Source organism: Syngnathus leptorhynchus, chromosome 1, assembly GCF_054491065.1.
Source record: "Syngnathus leptorhynchus isolate UIUO chromosome 1, UIUO_Slep, whole genome shotgun sequence".
Taxonomy (NCBI): Eukaryota; Metazoa; Chordata; class Actinopteri; order Syngnathiformes; family Syngnathidae; genus Syngnathus; species Syngnathus leptorhynchus.
Genome location: NC_141195.1, coordinates 7435778 through 7456632, shown reverse-complemented (window position 1 = coordinate 7456632; position 20855 = coordinate 7435778). Strand labels below are relative to the sequence as shown.

General features: G+C 38.8%; 1 protein-coding gene across 1 annotated transcript in view; it reads right to left on the bottom strand.

The window, feature by feature from the left end:
* The window catches only part of prkcz (protein kinase C, zeta), a 35569-nt gene extending 16275 nt beyond the window's left edge, over positions 1 to 19294 (bottom strand). Inside the window, exons 1-9 of the mRNA XM_085920934.1 lie at positions 19084 to 19294; positions 17464 to 17585; positions 16946 to 17035; positions 16620 to 16670; positions 4508 to 4593; positions 3630 to 3761; positions 2363 to 2456; positions 2080 to 2135; positions 1200 to 1394 (exon numbers count right to left, since the gene is read on the bottom strand). Of these exons, the coding sequence (XP_085777060.1) occupies positions 1200 to 1394; positions 2080 to 2135; positions 2363 to 2456; positions 3630 to 3761; positions 4508 to 4593; positions 16620 to 16670; positions 16946 to 17035; positions 17464 to 17585; positions 19084 to 19160 (903 nt within the window). The 5' untranslated portion in view covers positions 19161 to 19294. The remainder of the gene's footprint in view (positions 1 to 1199; positions 1395 to 2079; positions 2136 to 2362; positions 2457 to 3629; positions 3762 to 4507; positions 4594 to 16619; positions 16671 to 16945; positions 17036 to 17463; positions 17586 to 19083) is intronic.
* Between the last annotated feature and the right edge of the window lie 1561 nt (positions 19295 to 20855).

Below are 20855 nucleotides of genomic sequence, written 5' to 3'. Positions count from 1 at the left end.
ACAGTGTGGCTTCATTGGAAAAAGCACAAGTACTAAACTGTGTTGAGCAACTGAAGTTGTAGATCAAGCAAGAATGAGTTTCAACAATTAGTGTCCTCACTTCCCAAACACTTACTGCATGTTGTTCAGAAGAAACATGATGAGGTTCATATGCCTCTGTTAAAGCTTTTCATAAAACGTGTTGCAGGTATCAAATTCAAAAATCTATGCAAAAACAAACAAAAGAGCTTAGCAATTTATCAGTCGGACCAATCTTGTTTTTGCAGTGTTTTCAATTGAATACAGACGGACAGAGATGTACAACGTCCCACACAAAGTTCCAAATTCACTGGAATGTGGGTTTGTCTTTTAGGTTTCATTGGAAATGGCAACACGTCGTGCAGCACTGCATAGTAGCCTTTTATTTACTTAGGATTTTCTTGTGATTTTTTTTATTCAAGTTAAATGTACTAAATTTATTTCTATTGTATCAGTGTTGTCAGAACAAATCATTATTATTGAGTTGAATCTTGTGCTGGAGGAAATAGTCGGGTAACCGTGAAGGGCTCCTTAGTTGAGTTGGCCTACACCGCCACCTAGTGGCTTTACAAAACATGATGCCAATCGACAGTAGTGAATAACGGAAAAGGTATTTGTATACTTACATTTGTGTTAATATTGCAATATTTGATAGATGGATAGAGGATATAGCATTTAATGAGTGCTAACACTACCTCACATACAAACAGCATGAATTAAGTTTGTGCTATTTTTGTACTTTGTGAAGTGAAAATTGCTCATAGAACTCAAATCTTGTCAATCTGAAGTAATACATCATTTAAATGCTTGCTCATTTACATATTTGCACATCAATTGCTAAAAAACGAAGAAGTTATTGATGCAGTTAGCGGAAATAGCCGTTTATAGATTTCCACATTTTACAACAATAAAAGCTGAATTGAACTACAACTCGGCATTGTTATGTAATCAGTTCAGTGCAGTCAGTACAACAAAAAAATGGAATGGGGAATTAAAATAATAGAAAGAAAGAAAGAAATAAATAAATAAATAAATAAATAAAGAAAGAAAGAAAGAAAGAAAGAAAGAAAGAAAGAAAGAAAGAAAGAAAGAAAGAAAGAAAGAAAGAAAGAAAGAAAGAAAGACTTTATAGAATAATCCTCTTTTCCAGACAACCAAACATTTATCGATAACGGCCTCACCTCATCGTCATGAACCAGCTCCTTCTTTACCACCTTCATGGCATAAACCTGATCATTCTTCTTTAAGCGGACCAGCAGCACCTTGGCGTAACTGCCGCGCCCAATAACTCGGATCAAGTCAAAGTCTCCTAACCCCAAAACAAGGCCTTGAGACAGCTTGATACCGTCGATTCCATCCACCACTGATTTAATGTCCTTGGGTGAAGAAGAGAGGACAAGTATGTACAATACACTCATATTTTCAAGACACAGTACAATAAATGGTTCTTATTTGCCTATTTGTCTTGGTGGTGAAATGTTTTTATCTCTTAAACTTCCAAAAAGAATGTTTCTGCAGATTTCCAAGAACCTCTACTGTTTGTAAATGTAAGTTTGAGATGATGAGCACAGGTAGCTTTTATTTTCCCAAACTAACCTTGCCAAACTCATGTAGCATTTGTATTAGCGCATGGAGTCTTGTGCAAACAGTGACTCATTATACATTCACTCCTGAATGCTGTTCCTAATGACACTGACACTTTACAATTGTCACCTGTTGTTTTCCTTAATGTGCCCTTTTGGCATTTGTTCCAAGTAAAATGTTCTTTCTTTTGGACATTATAAATAAATTTGCTACGGCCAACGTTTGTGCAATGCTCATTGATTTTCTATCTTCTCTCAGCCCTACATTTGATTGTTTTGTTTTTTTTCACCCATAGAACAATGCCTGCTCATGTTTACATCGTGAACTTCACAAGGTAAACACAGCAGAAGCGGACATTCTGCAGTATTGGCGGTTTGAGTAATCCAGAAAACACAGCAAAAAAAAAAAAAAAAAGCAGAAACTGACATCACTGTGACAATCATTTTAGGGGAAGATACTTTATAGCACGTTGCTTACCTCCACATCTGTCTCTTCAATTTTGTCCACTGTACAATTGTGTGGTAAATACAGTCCTGCAATAACAAATACAAACATGAAAAATAAGTTTTGTGGCTACATATGTGATTTGCATAATGGTTACAGGGAGTCCTGAGCTTACAACTGAGTTTTGTATCTATGACAGGGTCAATTCTTTTATTCATGTAAAAACTCTTCGAGGTCGTAAAACAATCAAAGGAAAAGCAGCAACAGTTGGTTGCGACAGTAACCAAGTGTGCCCTTTTGTAACCAAACATCTTACTTCCATCTCTGTTCTCTGTGTCATCATCTAGTGCAAGGTCCACCTCTTCACTCTTTGCATCTGAAGAGGGCTCCTGAGATGGCATAGCTGGATCCTGAACAAAAACAAAACAAAACTTTGACTAAATAGAGCCCAACCTTCATATATGTGTCGAATCATGTGTTCACACTTGTCAGTGTATAACTGTAAGGAAAAATATGTTGAAGTCAAAAGCAATGCGTTTTGCATTTAAAGAGGTGCTTGGAACAGTCTACAGGAAGTGCAATAAATCATTACATTTAATCAGAGGTACTTAAAAAACTTACTGGCTGTCTGTGAGAAAGAAGAAACAGTGAGGAAGAACTTAGTAAACAAAATGACATTGATCTCCTTATCGAGATTTTCTTCAAAGATTTCATTTGAAATCTGTTATGGTCTGGAAGCATTGGCAATAGGATGGTTTTTGTCATAAGTTTGGTAAATTGTACACCTGGAAAATTTCGAAATTCAACTACATATTAACTGCATCGCATAAAACAAGCAAGGATAATATGAGGCACACCTGAAAAGGAGAGTAGCCGTCACAGGAAGTTGCTGACTTCTAAAGGCTGTGAGCTTTTTGTAGATATTGAAACTGTTTCACTTGCTCCTATGTCGTCCATATTGCCTTCTGTCAGGAATTAACGATTATAACTGAGAAAAGGTTGAATGCATTTTAAATTGTGTTGTATGTCTTTCATCCCATGTTTTATATAAAATGAAGATGTCGAATGAAATGTGGGAAAAAAAAAACATTACGTTGGGGGGGGGGGGATTCAGAGAATTAATTTTACTGAGTAAATGTTCCTGCACAAATGTAAACACAAGCGTCTGACATATCCGGCTATCGTCTCCATCTGTACATTAATCAGGATACAGTATATCCACTATATATTTCCAAAAACGCTTCTGGTGAGATGAGCCAACAAGAAACCTATTTCCGTCGAGACTGTAAATCGCTACTTGACAGTCATCAACTTGATGTGTTGACATAATTGAATACCACACCACTCGCCCTCGGATTGGATGGTGGCCAGTTCAGGGTGTTACACCGCCTCTCGCTTAAAAACCAGCTGGTAGTCTCCAGCTCACGCACGACCCGAGTGAGGATAAGCTTATTTGTTTTCAGTGTCCCCAATACAAGATTAATACAGGAAAAAAATCCCACTGCTAGCAGTTATGAAACAGAAACGGAATATTGTATCAAGTGTACGGAGGTTCCGAACAGATCCGCTACCAAGTGACTCACCATAAGCCTTTGGCAGGTCTGAGGGATGTGTCTGTGGCAGCGCTTATGGACCAGCAGTTTGCAGTTGATACACTTGTAGCCTTGCCCGCCAAGCCCCCATATCCTTTCGCTGCAGAGGCCACAGTAGGCTTTCTGTTTGTCACACACAGGGCAAGAAACAGTCGCGGTTGAAAAAGGACAATCATACCGTCAAACATGTATGTATTTTATTATATTTATTAATATTTCATTATTATTATGTAAATTATTATTTAGATTTTTTTCTTTCCTATTTTCATTTGTCAATTACTTTTCTATTTTTAGATTGTTCGAAAATAAATCAAGTTCATTCTCATTCATTTATTTGTGTTATTATTGTACATAATTAATAAGTATGAGCCCAAAAATATATTGATTTACTGTTACTTTGAGTCTCACAGAGCTGTCAAAGATTCAAATGCATGGTTGTGGTAGACAAACAATGCTGTATAATATAATATACAAAATATGATACATAAAATTGGTTGTCACGGTTAAATAGAAGTGCAACTGTATGGCTTTACTTTAAGGCAGGGCCAAATATAGAGGATGACACGCCTTCCTTCCTTTATGGAATTACAGCAAAACGTCTTAAGTGCCGTCCGAGAACATCTTGGCTCAAATATGATTACATCACAGCGTATTACGTCATCTGGCAGACAGCAGACTTCAAATAACATTATGAGGAGAGCCCAGATGTGATTTCAAATACAAACGTGGAGTGTAAAGCTTAGACGAACTAAAACACAAAGTAGTAGTAGACACTTTGAAACAGCTTGCTAAGGTGTGCCGCAAATTCATTTTTATAGTATCAGCATCACCATTGAATGTCGACCACAAGAACAATGAGAGCAACTTGCCGTGTTAAAGCGCTTGGCCTGAAAGAGGTGCCCTTTGACCTGGTAGAGTTTCCTCCATCGTCTGGCTCCTCGACGATAGATCGATTCTGGAGGAAGGACGACATGGTTAAAGAGGAGGGACATGATGCGACGGTGGAGAAACGTGAGGGCTGAGGTGCACCCAACGACAGGAATGAATAATAGTTGTACAGCGCTTCCTCAAAGCGGTTTTTGAAAGAAAGTACAGCGTTTGGAAATTCCAATTGTCTCACTTCAAACACCTCTAAAAGGTGAACTTAATTTGACCTTGTCTGTGTTTTAGTACATATATTTCTTACGTTTTTTTTATGTTGGAGATTTTCAAAATTGCTTCCATTGTATTCACATGGCCCTGAAAATGCAGTTTCAGGGAAGAACCAGAAATGTTGGTCGGTACTGGTCTGCATGGCATAAATTGATGGATACCAGGTCGATAGATTTTGGTCGTGTAGCATATACAAAACATTGACAAATGATCGCCAGTCCACAAAAATAATACCATAAACCAGTCCATGACGAAGAAGAAAAGTTGTGCTCTACTACACACACACACACACACACACACACACACACACACACACACACACACACACACACACACACACACACACACACACACACACACACACACACACACACACACACACACAGTACTAATAAAAAAAGACATTGCATCAAGTTCCATTCCTGGATTGATTTAAATACTAAATGGATGATTACAAGTACAGTATCTTGTAGATGGACCAAAAGGACATGAGGTGACCCGGCTGGTTAAATCACACACCACAAGGCTTTATCCTCGTCATTCACACAAATTATTTAATAGCCACTTTCCACATGCCACTCATCACTAATGGATTCCAGTCTGGTTGGCTATTCTGCGGATGTCCGAGTCTATCCTCTTCCACTTAATCTTTTTTTTCACATCTGCTGATAATACATGATTCCTTAAACAATAAGGCACACTTAAAAGCCTTTAATTTTCGCGCAAGGGACACGTTGCTCTCCGGAAAATACGGTAAAGCCTTCTAAGAGCTGACCTATTACAGCATCACCTTCTTGAGCGCAAGGGACACGCTGCCCTATTTTATTACTCTTGTCCAAACTCAGTAATAATGCCACAGAAAGAAAAATAGTCAGACAAAATGCAACTGAAAAAATACTACACCTCCAGATGCAAGGGTCAGTGCAAATGGTCCTGCCATTTTCTTTTCAGAGACTTTCAAGCTGAAGAAACAGCGGCTGCGATGTCAAAACAGTACACTAGCTTATGGAGGGGGGGGGGCATAGCATGAGAAGAGGGTGGTACTAAGACTACTACTCTCCACAACAGGACATTTACAAGGGCTTGACCCATTTCCAGAAATTGTTTCTCTCGTTCACAAACACATGAACCCCTCCCTGATAATGATAATTATATGGGAGGGGTAGAGTGTGTGTGTGTGTGTGTGTGTGTGTGTGTGTGTGTGTGTGTGTGTGTGTGTGTGTGTGTGTGTGTGTGTGTGTGTGTGTGTGTGTGTTGAAGAAAGACAGGAAATACCCAATTTTCTGTTATTGAGAGCGGAAAGCTGCTGTGAGGGGACATTCTGACTGATACTATTCAATACCTGTCGTAAATTACAGATGAGTTATTTCTGGACTCTCACTGTCCCTGGTAGTTGACTCCAAAGGTAGTTCTTGGGGAAGGAGCCGAAGATGGCTAGGAAAATGTCCGCCTCACAAAATCTCGGCACCGCCTATTTGTTCATCATCCTCGGTGAAGCAGCAAATAGCCTGCTAATGTGCAAACAAACGGAGACGCAAAAACAAATAAAGTGCTTCATGCCTTCTTTCTACCAAATGACATGCAATTATACAATTCCAAATGTAATGGCAATACATAATGTACACTAAGATTTTTTTTTAACTGATATACTTTGCTCTTTGTTGATTGTAAGTCGTTCCAATGCAAAAAAACAAAAACAAACATCCTGCAATTAGGTAATATGCATCTGACTTGTATTGGCTGCATACTGTATGTACAAATGCTTTGTGCGTGTCTATGCGTGCATAGATATTGATCAGTCTGCCTCTGCTCAAGTTGCCACAGGGATGAATCAACAATTTCCATTTCAGCTCATCATCTAATAGAAAACACGTGTACACACTCGTTAAAAGCAGTGTCATCAGTGTTTACTTGTCCGCAGCCCCTGCTCACTTCCATTACAATATTCATAGGCTATTAAATGGCACCGAACCAAGCATGAAACAAAATAATCCACAGAAACCTTCTCTTAACTGTATTATACCCACGTCATATAAATGTGATGAATTTGATTAGAAATGTACGGCTTTAATCATAAACAAAATAAGGCAGTCATACTCCATCATTCTCAACATACATACGATATACAGTAAATAATCAATCATATAAAATATATACTGTAGATATATCAATATATACATGGACATTTTTTTCAATTGTTTTTTTAGAGGGCACTTGGTAACAAAGCTAGAAATCTCATGACAAGAGCAAAGATGCACTTGCTGAACACTCCCATACTGCAGTTGCACCATATTGCACACAAGATGGCACAATAGATTCTGACAATGTGACAATTTCACCCAAATTCAACTTAGAGGACTATTTTTAGATTCACTGCAGCATCCATTGATTAGCACACATCCTCTTAGGCAAATAGGCTCTGTTATGACACAACTCTGGAGTGAACCCAAAAATGTGGTCATTGTAATGGTTCCTTTCATTGGCTACACAAAGTACAGTAGGATTGCTTTGCACAGGAAAGGGTATAGAAACCCAGGTGTAATTCTATTTGGATTTTGAATGGGAAAACTCTGTCATTTCAATTAGAAATTAAAATAAAAATACATTTTGTGTCAAAAGGTCCTGAAACATGGCCCATAGACTCCAAGGATTCACCAGGATCCTAAAATGGAAAGTGCTAAAAAAAATAAGAAATTGAGTCTTTATTGGTACAATCTTAAAGGACAAAAATTAAGTCTTGATCAAGTATGTCATTTTTGAGTGCAATAAAGAAACTCCGAACTGACCTTTAGACCCCAAACTGAATGGATTTTTTAAATTCATTTTTTAATAAAGGTTTTGCTTATTTTTAAAACAGGCACATGCAGAGCTGTGCTCTCCCAAGCAAACATAGTCTCGGACACATTTGTGTCTTTTTGCTTCGCCAATCTTACAACACAGGGGAGGTTGAGCAAGCATTTTCTGCATTCCTTCCCGGTGACGTGGAGGCTGTTTTCTAGGATTGACCAACAGTAGTATCGCTATAACCTCTAACCTTTTTTCTTTATTATCACTAACAGGAACTCACTGTATAACCAAACAGGAGGTATCACTATCTGCTTTTCACTCTTAATGTACACTATGACAAAAAGCTGTATTATACACAATAAGATTTATATTTAAAGACTTCTCCAGAAAGAATAACTGGGCGTCAACGCACTCCCTGGACATGGTTCACCAGGGCCCAGCGAGAAAGCACATCCTTAAGTAAGGCTTCAAGAAACTGAATTAAATTAGTTGACTATATAACTAAAACATGTTGGATATTGCGCAAAAAAATACCGACTGGAAAATACTTCAAACAAAAATCTAGATTCATATAAAAGGTGAGGTTAAAGGGGAAGTCAACCCCCAATTTTTCTATACAATATGTTGTATGTGCCCTCATTAGTGTAAACATGGCATTCTGGTTGATATCGCGTTTGTGTAATATGGGTTCAGCAGCAAAGTTAACATATCTTTATTCAGTTCAGGGGCGGCCATTTTGCCACTTACTGTTGACTGAAAATGACATCACAGTTGCCTAGTCTCAGGTCACAACCAATCACGGCTAAGCTGGTGAGCTGTGATTAGCTGTGACCTGAGACCCAGCAACTGTGATGTCATTTTCAATCGACAGCAAGTGGCAAAATGGCCGTCCCCTGAGATGGATAAAAATACGTGGATTTTTACCATTTGATTCATATTGCACAATCGAAACATTACAAAACATATTACAACCCAAATGTGGAGGTTTGACTTTAAAACGTCGAAATAAAAATTTTAGGTCATGTACAATAAAAACAAAAAATTCTAAATAAGGGCAAAGTTAATATTCTACAGAATTGAAGTTTTCACTTTTTCTTTGTAATAATTACCCATGCGATAATGTCTGTTTGCAAAATCTATTGCTATGCCTGACACTGACGTGAGGGAGAGAGCTGTTCACTGGACGAGCTTCAAATTGTGAGCTCATAAACTGCTCCCCGAGAGGCTTCCACATCATGGGCAACCCATTCAGACGTATCAGAGAGAAAAAGGACGGCCTGTGAGATAAATGAAGTGCAATCCATAAAGCTGAACTCAACAGAGAATTGCATAATAGCGATTGCCTTCACATGAAATGATCGCTCTCTAAAAGCTCTTTACTTGCCAAACAAAGACACTTCTTAACTATTATGTGTATAGTTTCTTTATCGGGTGACAGATACTATGACCCAAATTCAGAGAGTAAACCGCACCAGTCGCTTTACTTAAAGCTTTACTTCCAACCCAGTTAGTTAAAATAGAAAAAGGGGTGAATGCACTGTTCAACATCGGGGCCAATCATAATGCACAGACTCAAACACACCAGATGGCCGACGACAGCAAACTTCCACTCAGTGAAAATGTATAAATAGATATCACACTTAATTAACACAATCTTAATCAAGATGTGCTACACTGTTCATTTCTCTGTATACATTTTCGTCATTTGTGCCAACCACCATCAATTTAGATCCAAGCAGAAAAGAAAGATCTTGTGTGTTTGGATTCGGTGGGATTTTAGTGAAACATCTATAATATATATTAATCACAATTAGAAAGAGAAACCAATTATGACAACACAAGATTCTTTATTTTCATGTCTGGTTCAGTTCATTGATATCTGCTATTTAGATGATTATCACCGTTTTATTCATAATTGATTTCTTGTTTTTTCAGAATATTTCATTGTTTGTAGTTTAAACACTTATTTAAAGGTTTATTTGAAGAATTGTTTTCTTGACAGCCATTTTGGAATCGGTGTCATTATTGGATGCACATCAGAAGGAAAGAGCTGTGATTGAATTAGTTGGTTAGGAAAGGAGAGCCGACCACTTAAGATTTTCAACATGTTGCAAAATGTGTATAGGGAACCTGCAGTAGGCTACAAGTATTGAAACTATAAACAATAAAAAATTCTGGTGGAGTATGTTATTGGGTTAAATTAAATTGGACTCATTACTTTTTGGGTGCCCCTCATTTAAGACAATTGTGTAAACACAAAATTAACCTCAATTTAAATCTAAACACAAAAAGTTATTTAATATTCCAAGGTGTTTCTAAATATGATTCTTCTTAACACGTCTAACTGCCTCATCGCCAGTCACGCACTGTTCAGCTGTTCACAGCACAACAGCAGGCCAGCTTGTTGCCAAGCAACTGTACACTGCTTGACACCACAAAAAAATTGCCTCAAAAAGCATAAAAACATGAGTTCAATATTCAATATTGACATTTATATTTGAGAATTAGTATTCATATTTGTCTTCAAGGTAATCAACTTCTAAGCACAATAATGAACATCAGGATTTACTCACTGGTTCTTCAATTCATTCGATTTTCTGAATATGCGGCTTGCATAGTGCATATTCACTCACTAAAACCTTTTTTTTCTAGTTCACCTATGAAAACAAAACTTTAATCACGGATTAAGCCGGAACAGTGCCACAACAACACGAAACAAATATAACTTGCTTGCTTTATAGCAGGCATACATCTCCTGCTGGCTCTCATAACGCCAAAGCATATACACTTCAAATAGACAGTTATTCAATGATATTAATCCAATTGCTCTTGAACCTGACAACCAATAGAAATCCATCTTGAAAATGGACGGCATCCTCGCTATACAACAAATAGGATGTCTTCCTACTGCTAGATACCGAGCTAAAAATGCTGCTGCTGCTGCTGCTGCTGCTTTGAGCAGTTCTCCACTCTGTCAACAAATCATCTGCATGGCAACTGGATCATCCAAGCAATTAGTGGCATAGAGGCCAATCATTTGAGTGGCATAGCATCAGAGGGCGCATCAACATTGCTTGAGCGCTCCGTGGATGTTTGCAGAGCATGGGTGTACGCAAAGCGGTTGAATTTAAAATACGAGGCTGAATATGAAGTGCACGAAAAAAAAAAATCTAATCAAATGTAAACCTTTTACATCCCATTTTTACAAACTTAAAGAGTCCTACATTGGAAAGTGATAGCTAGTCGTGTCCTACTTGAGAAAAGATCAGGTTATGTCCTGGTTGTGTTTCTGCGCGATAGCACAGTTCAAGGCCAGTTTAAAAAAAAAAAAAAAAACTGCGAGAGGAGTGCTGTCATAGTGTGCCTCTGTCATTTCCAAATGGTTTATTCTGGTGTATACACAAAGCACAGCGTGTTCGGGGTAGAACAATGGGTCTCTGCTGTGCCACAGTCAAAGCTTCAATAACAAAACCACTATTGACAGATTCTGCTCTGTGGTGAAAGCTTTACAGGTGGCAAAATGCTCTACAGCTCAGTCAGACAATTGCGCCATCACTGTTCACCAATCCTGACAGAAAATGCCACCACACATTCTAGTGGACAATTCACAAACAAAGAATGTAATGCAGATTACACATCCAGTTCATAGAAATAAGAAATAAATAGTAGCAAAAAGTTAACTTAGTAGAATCATTTGAGAAAATTCACAGCTCTGATAGATGAATACTTTAAGACCCCATAATGGTGACATTATGAATCTTATACGTTATATTTACCATTTCATAATAGGGCTTGGCAGTCAATAGCTAACAGAGGCGGAAGCTACAAAAGCTGAACAAAAGTGATGCTGCATGTACGCAATTCACACTGAATGCAATTTGTCATGCTAAAATTGAAACATATTTATTATGTGAGCCTGGGTGAGTTGAAAATTTGTCCTCAAATCGAATTCACTGTTGCCCATGTGTAGCCCTCGAATTCAGCTTTGTTGATGTGCTTCTGCTCTCATGAAACACCCAATTGGGATTACAATTGGTTACAATCTTCTATGGATTTATTGAGTTTGATATATAACTACCAATTAAATGGTAAAAGCTATTATGTGGTGCATAATTAAAAACTTTTTCAACTTTAGAGTATTGTAAAATAAAATAAAAACTGATGGAGGAAAACATGTAACTCTATTGTCTTTCAAATATTGTGTAGCAAAATTGCTAGCATCTGAATTCTTAGCAATCATCTTCAGCAGCAGTGAGACAAATACGTGGGTGTGCTGCAGTGCAGCAGGGACGACTGACACCTCACAAAAACACTCTTGCTATTTCTTGAGCTGGAGAGTCTTGTAAGGTGAGTTGCTGAGTGTTATGGACGTGGAGTCTGGCTGCACGTTCATCAAGTCTCATTAGCCGCCACCACGAATGACGACTGACGTACGGCATTTCAATTGCCACGACTGAGTAGCTCATTTGCAAGTTGAGCAATCCAGCACAGCGAGGCAATTATTCTGGAAAGGATTTTCTGGTTAACACCAAGAAAAGGAATTTTGTAAGAAGCTAGACAAACTCAATACAGAAAATCCAAATATGTGTGCTATGGCAAGAGGTTACGGCAGACATTTGCCTGAATTGAACTACCGTATTTTCCGCACTATAAGGTGCACCTAAAAACCTAAAATTTTCTCAAAAGCCGACAGTGCACCTTATAGTCCCATGCGCCTTATATACGGACCAAATCCCTAAATTTAAACTGTCCGGAAGCATTGTGTCATGAAATCAATCATAAGTGGCCCGCTGAAGACTATGAATCAAGAATCAAAAAGACTATGGATCATTATTTTGTGATTATAAAGTAACTTGTTGCGTCTGAAGTTGAAATAAAAAAAGAGAATGATTTGATTTGGATTAAAAATCTGATATGATGTATTAATGGTGCGTCTTATAGTCCGATGCGCCTTATATAAGGACAACATTTTAAAATGGGCCATTCATTGAAGGTGCGCATTATAGTTCGGTGCGCCTTATAGTCCGGAAAATACGGTAAGTAAAATGGGAGGAGGACACCAAAATGCAGGCATATCAGATTGGTGCATACAGTATTGATTCAGTTTCTCAAAAATGTTTTAAGCACATTCACATTTTCATGTAACTGAACTGAGAGAACAAGCATTGTATTGAATAAGACTAAGGTTACACATCAGAGTAAAAAATAAAAATGCTTATCTTGGACAATATGAGGCCAAGTTGGAAAAGGTTTCCGTTTCAAAAGCTGTTAAAGGGCTTCATTCAGTCAATTAATATTCCCTCTACATTCCTCCTCCCTCCTTGTCTGGCTTTTAGGTGTGCCTCGAATGTGCCTGACTAAAATAGGTCATCACAGGGACACTTTGACACTTAAGCTCTGTGATGCATGAAGGATGCCCCCCCCCCCCCCGACTCGAGGTCTGTCCTCCACCCCAATGCCTTTTCAATCACACATAAAGCGTTTGGCATTATCTGTGCAAACGTCACTCATTGCAGGTTTCCGAACAAACAATCAGACGCCACAATTAAATAAAGTGGCGTGTAGATAACGCCTCCTCTTTCTCTAATGCTGGGCCATGCTGTGGCATGTCTCCATTAAAAACCACTTTTAGCATTTGTCATTGACATCATGTGAGTTAAATCATTAACTCAACAAAAACATAACACGCCTTGAATTGGTAATAGGAGTTAATAGTAGGGAGGGGCAAGTCGCAATATTAAGGACCGGACTTATTTTAAGGTATTGGCTACTCATGGAGGCTGACGATACTGGCCAAGGCAAAAATTATATACAATTACATTTAGCCTTCTTCAGCAGTAGGTGGCACGATATTGCAATAGTTTGGTGAATAATTGTCTTCCTTAGAAGGAAAGGTCTTTGTTCCCATTTTTTGTCATTGTGTTCTTTTTATCAGACGTACAAGAGGTATCTGTACTCTGTACTGGTGAGTACTTGTACTGGTCTAAAAATAAAATGGTATTGACCATCCCTCGTTATTAAAGTGACAAAGCAGTCCTACCTGTAGACAATACTCTAGCCTAGAAAGTTGTTGTATGTTTTTTTTTTATATTTCCAGGGGTTTGGTTCCAGTTTCAATCAAGTGATTAATTCCTTTCATCACATTACATAATACTGTTGCTACAGATGGCAGGTTGTGCAGGTTCTTATTATCATACTGCAGTCAACAAATAGGAGGCATATCTGCTTTTGTATATTTTGTTTATCGCATTTGTAACTTGTGGTTGGATAGCTATTCCAGAAAGTGTTCTCTGCAGTATAAAATGTTACTACAAGGTTTGTTACAGCTAAGGAAAGCTGTAATATACACCGATACAGCACAAAGCAGGCCAAAATGTCCTCAATAATATAACGAACAAATATTAAAGTTCATCATCAAACCAAACTGCAAATCAGCACCAAAACGTTTGTTAGCTTATTTGTTCTTAACTTGTCACTGTTGCCCTTCAAAGTCAAGAGTTGCAATAGGCCAGAAGCAAAAGGAGGACATTTATTATTTGGCAAAGACTCAGAAACACACAAAAGTAATAAATAAGTAAATAAATAAATAAATAAATAAATAAATAAATATTTATTGGGTGGAAGTACTTATTTTCTGAGTTCTTTGTTGTGTCATATAAAAAAAACTGATGACATCAGGTCAATTAAAAAAATGAAAGGTTACAGTAAGGGGAAAAACTCAACCTCTTATTTCATCGGATTCATTCTGGCACTGAGAGGATAGATGGAAAAAAATCTCTTTGTCTGGCTTTTTGTGTTTAGGGGTCTCAGCAACCATCACCACTTTTTAGAATATTCAATTTATCAACCTTTTTCATATACTACATTGTTGTAAGCTTTCACTTGGCTTCCAATTGCTGAAACCACAACGTAAAAGAAAGACGCTCTGACCCTGAGAAGCAGGTCTCAAAGACAATAAATTCAAATTTGCTTTGATGCTGTATGCGCTGCACCTCCACCGCATGCATAAACAACCTGCATCTCAGCTACATTGCCGACCGACACCAAGAATCCAAGAAACCACAGTTGAAAACCATAAAAACATTTGGAAGCATCCCAACACAATCCCAAGGCAAAGCCTCACACTGGAATCAATCTGACAAGTGTTAAGCAACCCCAGTGATGGAAGTCCAACAAAAACAAGCATCAGCCATGCTAACAGAACTAGCAGGTGGCTGGCACATGATTCTAGCCTGCAATGCGTGACTCGGCCAAGGATTGGATGTAGCACGCATGCTAACGACGGATGCAGAGAGAGAGTGATCACCCGTGCGTGCACACAGACGAGCAAGGATGGAGATGACAAACGGCTCGTTCAAATTCTCTGTCTGGTGATGGGTGGAGTGCTGCGATGAAAGATGAGGGAGGGGTTGACAGACCAAAAAGATGGATTGCTCACCGGTTTGTCTTCTTTCTTCTTTCAGCACATTATCCAGGCTAAGGTGTCTGCATACGTGTGCGTATGTCTGCGAGATGAACCAGTGACGCTACATCCACATCCCCTGCTGTCCCTCTCTCCGGCAAGCCCTCCCCTCTTTCTCTCAGCTTATTTTAAAATATTTTCCACCTTGCATCCCTCATACTCTTCTTTCCTTACTGCCGCTTGCGCTGACCTCAAAGCTGACAGTTCTCAAAGCAGCTTAATTCCCTCTGATAAATTGTGTCCGTTTTTCAGCATGGCCAAAAATAGAATTAAGGCTAGAAAAAGAACAATGCCTGCCTTGTGCATTAAGAGCTGCTTTGTATAAGGTATGCGGGTTCCCTCTATCGCTCAAACAGTTTGTCGCTTTCTCTTGTACGCTGTGTCTCTCGCCAGCTCGTCTTGTGCGATGCTGCAGCACTGTAAGCTCCTCCCCAGAGAGACAGTGATGCCACACAGCTGAGAGAGAGAGAGAGAGAGAGAGAGAGAGAGAGAGAGAGAGAGAGAGAGAGAGAGAGAGAGAGAGAGAGAGAGAGAGAGAGAGAGAGAGAGAGAGAGAAAAAAGGGGGGTAGCCATGGGGAGGGTGGATGGGAGTGGCTTGTGGTAGTGGTGGTAGAGTGGGGGGCTATGCCAAAGCCTTTTGTGCAAGGCAGGGAAGCCTCTGGCTTAGGAGAACAAATATTCATCAGTGAGCATTATCTGTGGTAGGAATGAGTGTTCACTAAAAGACGACATGGAAATAGCACCAAACTTTGCTTATTATTTTTGAATTAGTATTATATGTTGTTGAGGGGTACAGAAATTCTTCAGTAGTCTGTTCAGGCTGCAAAATATTGGGGCCTGAAATACCATGCACATTGTTGTGTCCAAGGAGTGTGTGTGTGTTCAAGACAACTTGCAAAGCAGCGTTCGTGCACTCCACTCAACACGTTGAAAAACGCTGTGTTGAGGGGAATATTTAAAATTGACAAAAAACACACATTACATGGTTGTGGTCAATTCCAAACATACACAGCTCGTGGGCATGAAGTTTGCTCAGCAGGCAAGCATTTGCCACTTGCTGTTATCACAGTTGCCAGGTCTGGATCACGGCTGACCAGTTTTCTGAAACTGAGCCGTGATAGGTTTGTGACCAGAGTCTTGGCGACTGACTTTTTCAGTGGACAGCAAGAGGCAAAATGGCCATTCCCTGAGATGGATAAAAAGGGTTGGATTTTCTTCTCGATTCATAATCCACAAAGGCAATATTGATCAGAATCCTGTCAGGGCACATACAACATACTCATGTAAAGATTTTTTTGTGGGTTTAAGCAAAAAAACTATCAGTCAAATGTTTGGGGACACTTGCAAAAATGTTTTACTGTCCAATAAAACTATTTCAAACAGCCAATTCTTTTTTTTTTTTAAAGATTTACAGGGTGTCATGTAATCATGTAACTCTGGAAAAAGAAGAGTTCAAATAACAAAAATCTTCAAATTTATTTGAAATCCATGCCCTTGAGTAAACCACAGCTGTACGAACTGTGTGTTTGTATAGACCGTATTTCCGTGAAAAAGCTCAGCTATGAAAGAGATAACTCACTGTCCTCTCCGGGGCACGGCATTCCTGGTTGCTCCGGAATACTCGGGAAAACTGTATAAAAAAGCAGAGTGAGTGAGAAAAAGTATTTTACTTTCCTTTTCATCCACCAACAGATGTGTGTCGTAATGGAAGTGGATGGATTTGAGGCTCACACTAATAGAAAATAATAATCAAAATAAATCAAAGAATAAACAAATGAATTAATGAATGACTTACATGACATAAAAACACCAGTTGATATATATTCCTGATTTTCAAGAGTGAGATGAGACATAGCTAGTGTGTGATCTATTCACTTGAATCAACTTAGTTTGTCGTCAATTTACCATGTAACAGCAGTCCAGATCTTTTGCTTCGATTATAAATACGAAATGCCTCCTCAAGCTCCAATGGAGATGAGATGGTGCAAGGATCTCCTGCAAACATTCACACACACAAACAAAAAGGAATCAGAATCACATCTATCTAATCTTGCTGGGCTCCAAGGTTATATTGTTTGATGTTAGCAGTCTAGCATTTGGAATGGTCAATCTATCAGGGAGCATTTTTCTTCTCCCACCCTATTTTATCATCATTTGTCTATTCTATTTCTTCTGATGAAAAACTGATGATGGCATCAAAATGTATATCTTAATGTTTATGCATTCAGATTATTTTCTTCATCATATTTTATTTGAGAAGAATGAATGAAAAGTGGTGCTGCAAAAAATATCAACAGCAGATCACCCATCTTGTCACACACAGTTTGCAGAAATGCTCCCGTTAATATTCGTCCTCGTGTGTAATAATTGGTGTGACATTGACCTTTAGCTCGACGTAAAATGTAAACGCCAGGCAAACCCACCTTCATCATCAATCCACTTGAGTGTGATGGGCTGCTGTTTGGTAAGGCTGCACATCGCTCTCACCTCCTCACAAAGCTCCACAAAAGTTAAAGTGGCAGCCAGGTCTGTGATCAACATGTCTCTGAATGCACATACACACAAACACACACAAGTTGATTCAATTCTTGGCATTTTAAATCGAGTCAAACTCATACTTGAAACCGGTTGAAGCTAGCGGTAAATGGCGCAAGTCTCTTTGTGTTTTGGGAGTATCTACGATTCAAAGTAATAGAGCAGTTGCGAGAATCTGACCCTTGCCCCGGCGTTGAGCGCACTCTCTATACTCATTCCAAGGTGTGCAGAGCTCTGAGATATTTCTCAAACACAAAAAGAACATAACAGGCATAGCTATCGAGTAGTTTGATCTGTCATCCCTGTAAGCCAAATATTCTTTTCATTTCCAGCTCAATTACTCTGCTTGACAGCAAGCAGTGATACGGGAAAAAAATAACCTTTTTTTTTTTGTATCCTCTAAGAAAGGAATTCACTTTCACCTTGAGATTAACAGGACAAGCGATAGAAATAATGCAATGGACACACAACATGCCACACAACTGGATGGGGTAAAAGCCACCTGCAACAAACTTTACAGCAGGCAAATAACATCATAAATATCTTTAGACGTGTCACTTTGCAGCTTGCGCTACGTCAAGGTGGAGAATTCTAGGGTTGGCCACCATTCACCAACCTGAAGAACTGAGGAGTTTATTTACCAACCCCAGATTGCCAAATTATGGAAGTATTGTATCAAGTTTGGTTGAAGTCAATCTAAAGGAACCTGCTACAGTGATCATCTTCATTCAGATGACAAGAAATGAATCCATAAACATTTGCAGACATTCTCAAATTGAGTCCAGCAATGGTGACATGTATTAGCACTGGGAAACTAAAACCCTTTAAAATTCACTTAAAACCAAAACTAAAACTAATTTAGAAGATCAAACGAACATTTTTGAAAACCAAATCTGATGAAAACTGACCAACCTGCTCTAAAATGTAATCAAAATAAATTGAATGAAAAACTAAAACTACTATCGACCCTTGTGTGAACTGCAAACAAATTTGAGTCAAAGTGTTTTTGACATTTGACCTGTCCTGTACACGTATAGTAATAATTCATACATATTTGCACTCCCTATATTGATCCTGGCACATTGGTACTTCTTTCGTGTTCATGTCTCCTTAGATGCACATGGAATCTCTTAAACAAGTGAGGGTGTGTGTGTGTTTGTCACTCTTGAATTATCCACATGCATTCCTGTCATTCATGTCTTGCAATTTCTCTTTTTTTTTCAAGTAGTGTTGAGCTTGAAAATACATTTGATCGGTGGCAAAAAAACTACTCACTACACCTAATATGATCTGTAAGGCGTCCCTGAGTTCGCAGGCAAGATATGAACCCAAACAAGTAGAAAACTATAAAGATGCTGCAGAATTATTTTTTCCAATCAACAGACACTTGTTGAAACCTCATAACAGAAGCTCGTCTACAGGTGTCTCCTCATTGTTGCTGGACCGCTACATGATAAATGGCATCAATTTTTCCACATTGCCATTATTAGTTTGGGCTTGTCACTCACCCGCAGTAATGCGCTTTAACTTTCACCGACTCCGACCCCAGGTCCGTTGCGGATCCGTTTGAGGCAATCATATGCATTGTATCGTTCTGTAACGGGCAATTTGACCGCTTTCAGTTCTGAAACACTGCCCGGTAGATTGCGACGATTAATATCCGTTCTGTCCGCGACACACTGGAAAGTAAAGTTCGTGTACGACTTGCAAGTTTCTTTGGTACAGATAACATTCGGAGGCTACGAAGTCAAGTTTTTTTCTAAAAAACGCTCAAGTTCTGGGTTTGCGTTTCAAAATAAAATCATTTAATAGTGATAACAATGGACGCATGTACGGAAGACTTTTAATTTGAAGCAAACTTTTTCTGTTTGGTCATTAAATGGCTAGTTTAAATTGGCTTGACAGTTTCTTGCGATTCGCTATGGTTACGGCAGATAAACTCACCAGCCCTAATTTTTATGCTCCAAACAAATCCTGTTACAGGTTTTCAACAATGATTAACCCGATTCCAATAAAAATGCCCCTTTGTTGAAAGCCTTTCACTGGCCGTATTTGTTATACAAATCATTATGTATGGAATACAAACATGATTAATTGAGCTGAATATTTGTCATATTTCCTGAGGTGCTCTTGAATCAATGACAGGATTCTTGACAAGTGGGTTGGGGACCCATAATGGGTAGGTAGGTATGGTATGATAGGTGATTCTCAACTAACCTATCACCTTTCGACTGGTTACGGACGGCGTATCAGTCAAAGTGTACTCAAGGTGTTTTCCATTGTACAGTAATCCCTCCTACTTCGCGGGGGTTACGTTCCAGACCCACCCGCGAAATGGGAATTTCCGCGAAATAGAAACTAGATTTTTTTTAGCTATTCTTGGAAGATATTCTATTTTTATCGCTGACATCAACCAGCTCGCTGCTAGGGGACTTTCATATCAATGGACTGTGCGCTCCGCATTCATGCCTTAGCGACGAGACTAACAGTGTATTGCTATGTCCAGATGAAGGCCACCGCCGGTGGAGAGAACGCCCTGAAGTCACATGTGACGATAAAGTATACTGTACTGACTCTTTAATTTATTCATTTCAAAACAAGAAAACGACTTTTAAACATAAGCTATCATTATTAAAGGAAAATGAAGAAACTCAAGTGGCCGCGAAACCTCGTGAAATGATGAAATTTCTGCGATAAAATCATTAATTTATTTTTGAAAACCCGCGATACAGCGAAGCCGCGATAGTTGAAGCCGCGAAGTAGGAGGGATGACTGTATTTTTTTTCATGTTCATCAAGTGTTTTTCAATTGAAAAGCTCAAGGAAGTAAGATAGTGGAGATTAAGGTCAGTGCCAAAATGACATTTTGTGGCCATATTTGTATAATTGTGGAAGCTAATTTTACCCTTTTCAATTTTTTTTAAACATTAGGTTGTCCGGGTCTTGCTTATTTTCTTGATAAAGGGCTCTGAAAGCGCTTTGAAATAAGTAAGCATTCTTTTGATTAAAATGTTAAGATGTGATTTTTTTTCTTACACACTTAAAAATGCTTAACTCAATTTGGATTAAAAATTTGATTGACCCAGATCCAACTTTCTGGGTTGTTTAAATTATTTTCAAATTTCCTCTGGAAAGATCTAACCCCTCTGACCTCTGTTTTGGATACTTCACCTTTCCATTCATTTTCTGTAGTGCTTGTCCCCACAGGGGTCACGAGCGTGCTGGAGCCTCTCCCAGCATTCATCCATCAACCATCCCCACTCGCACTCACACCTACGGGC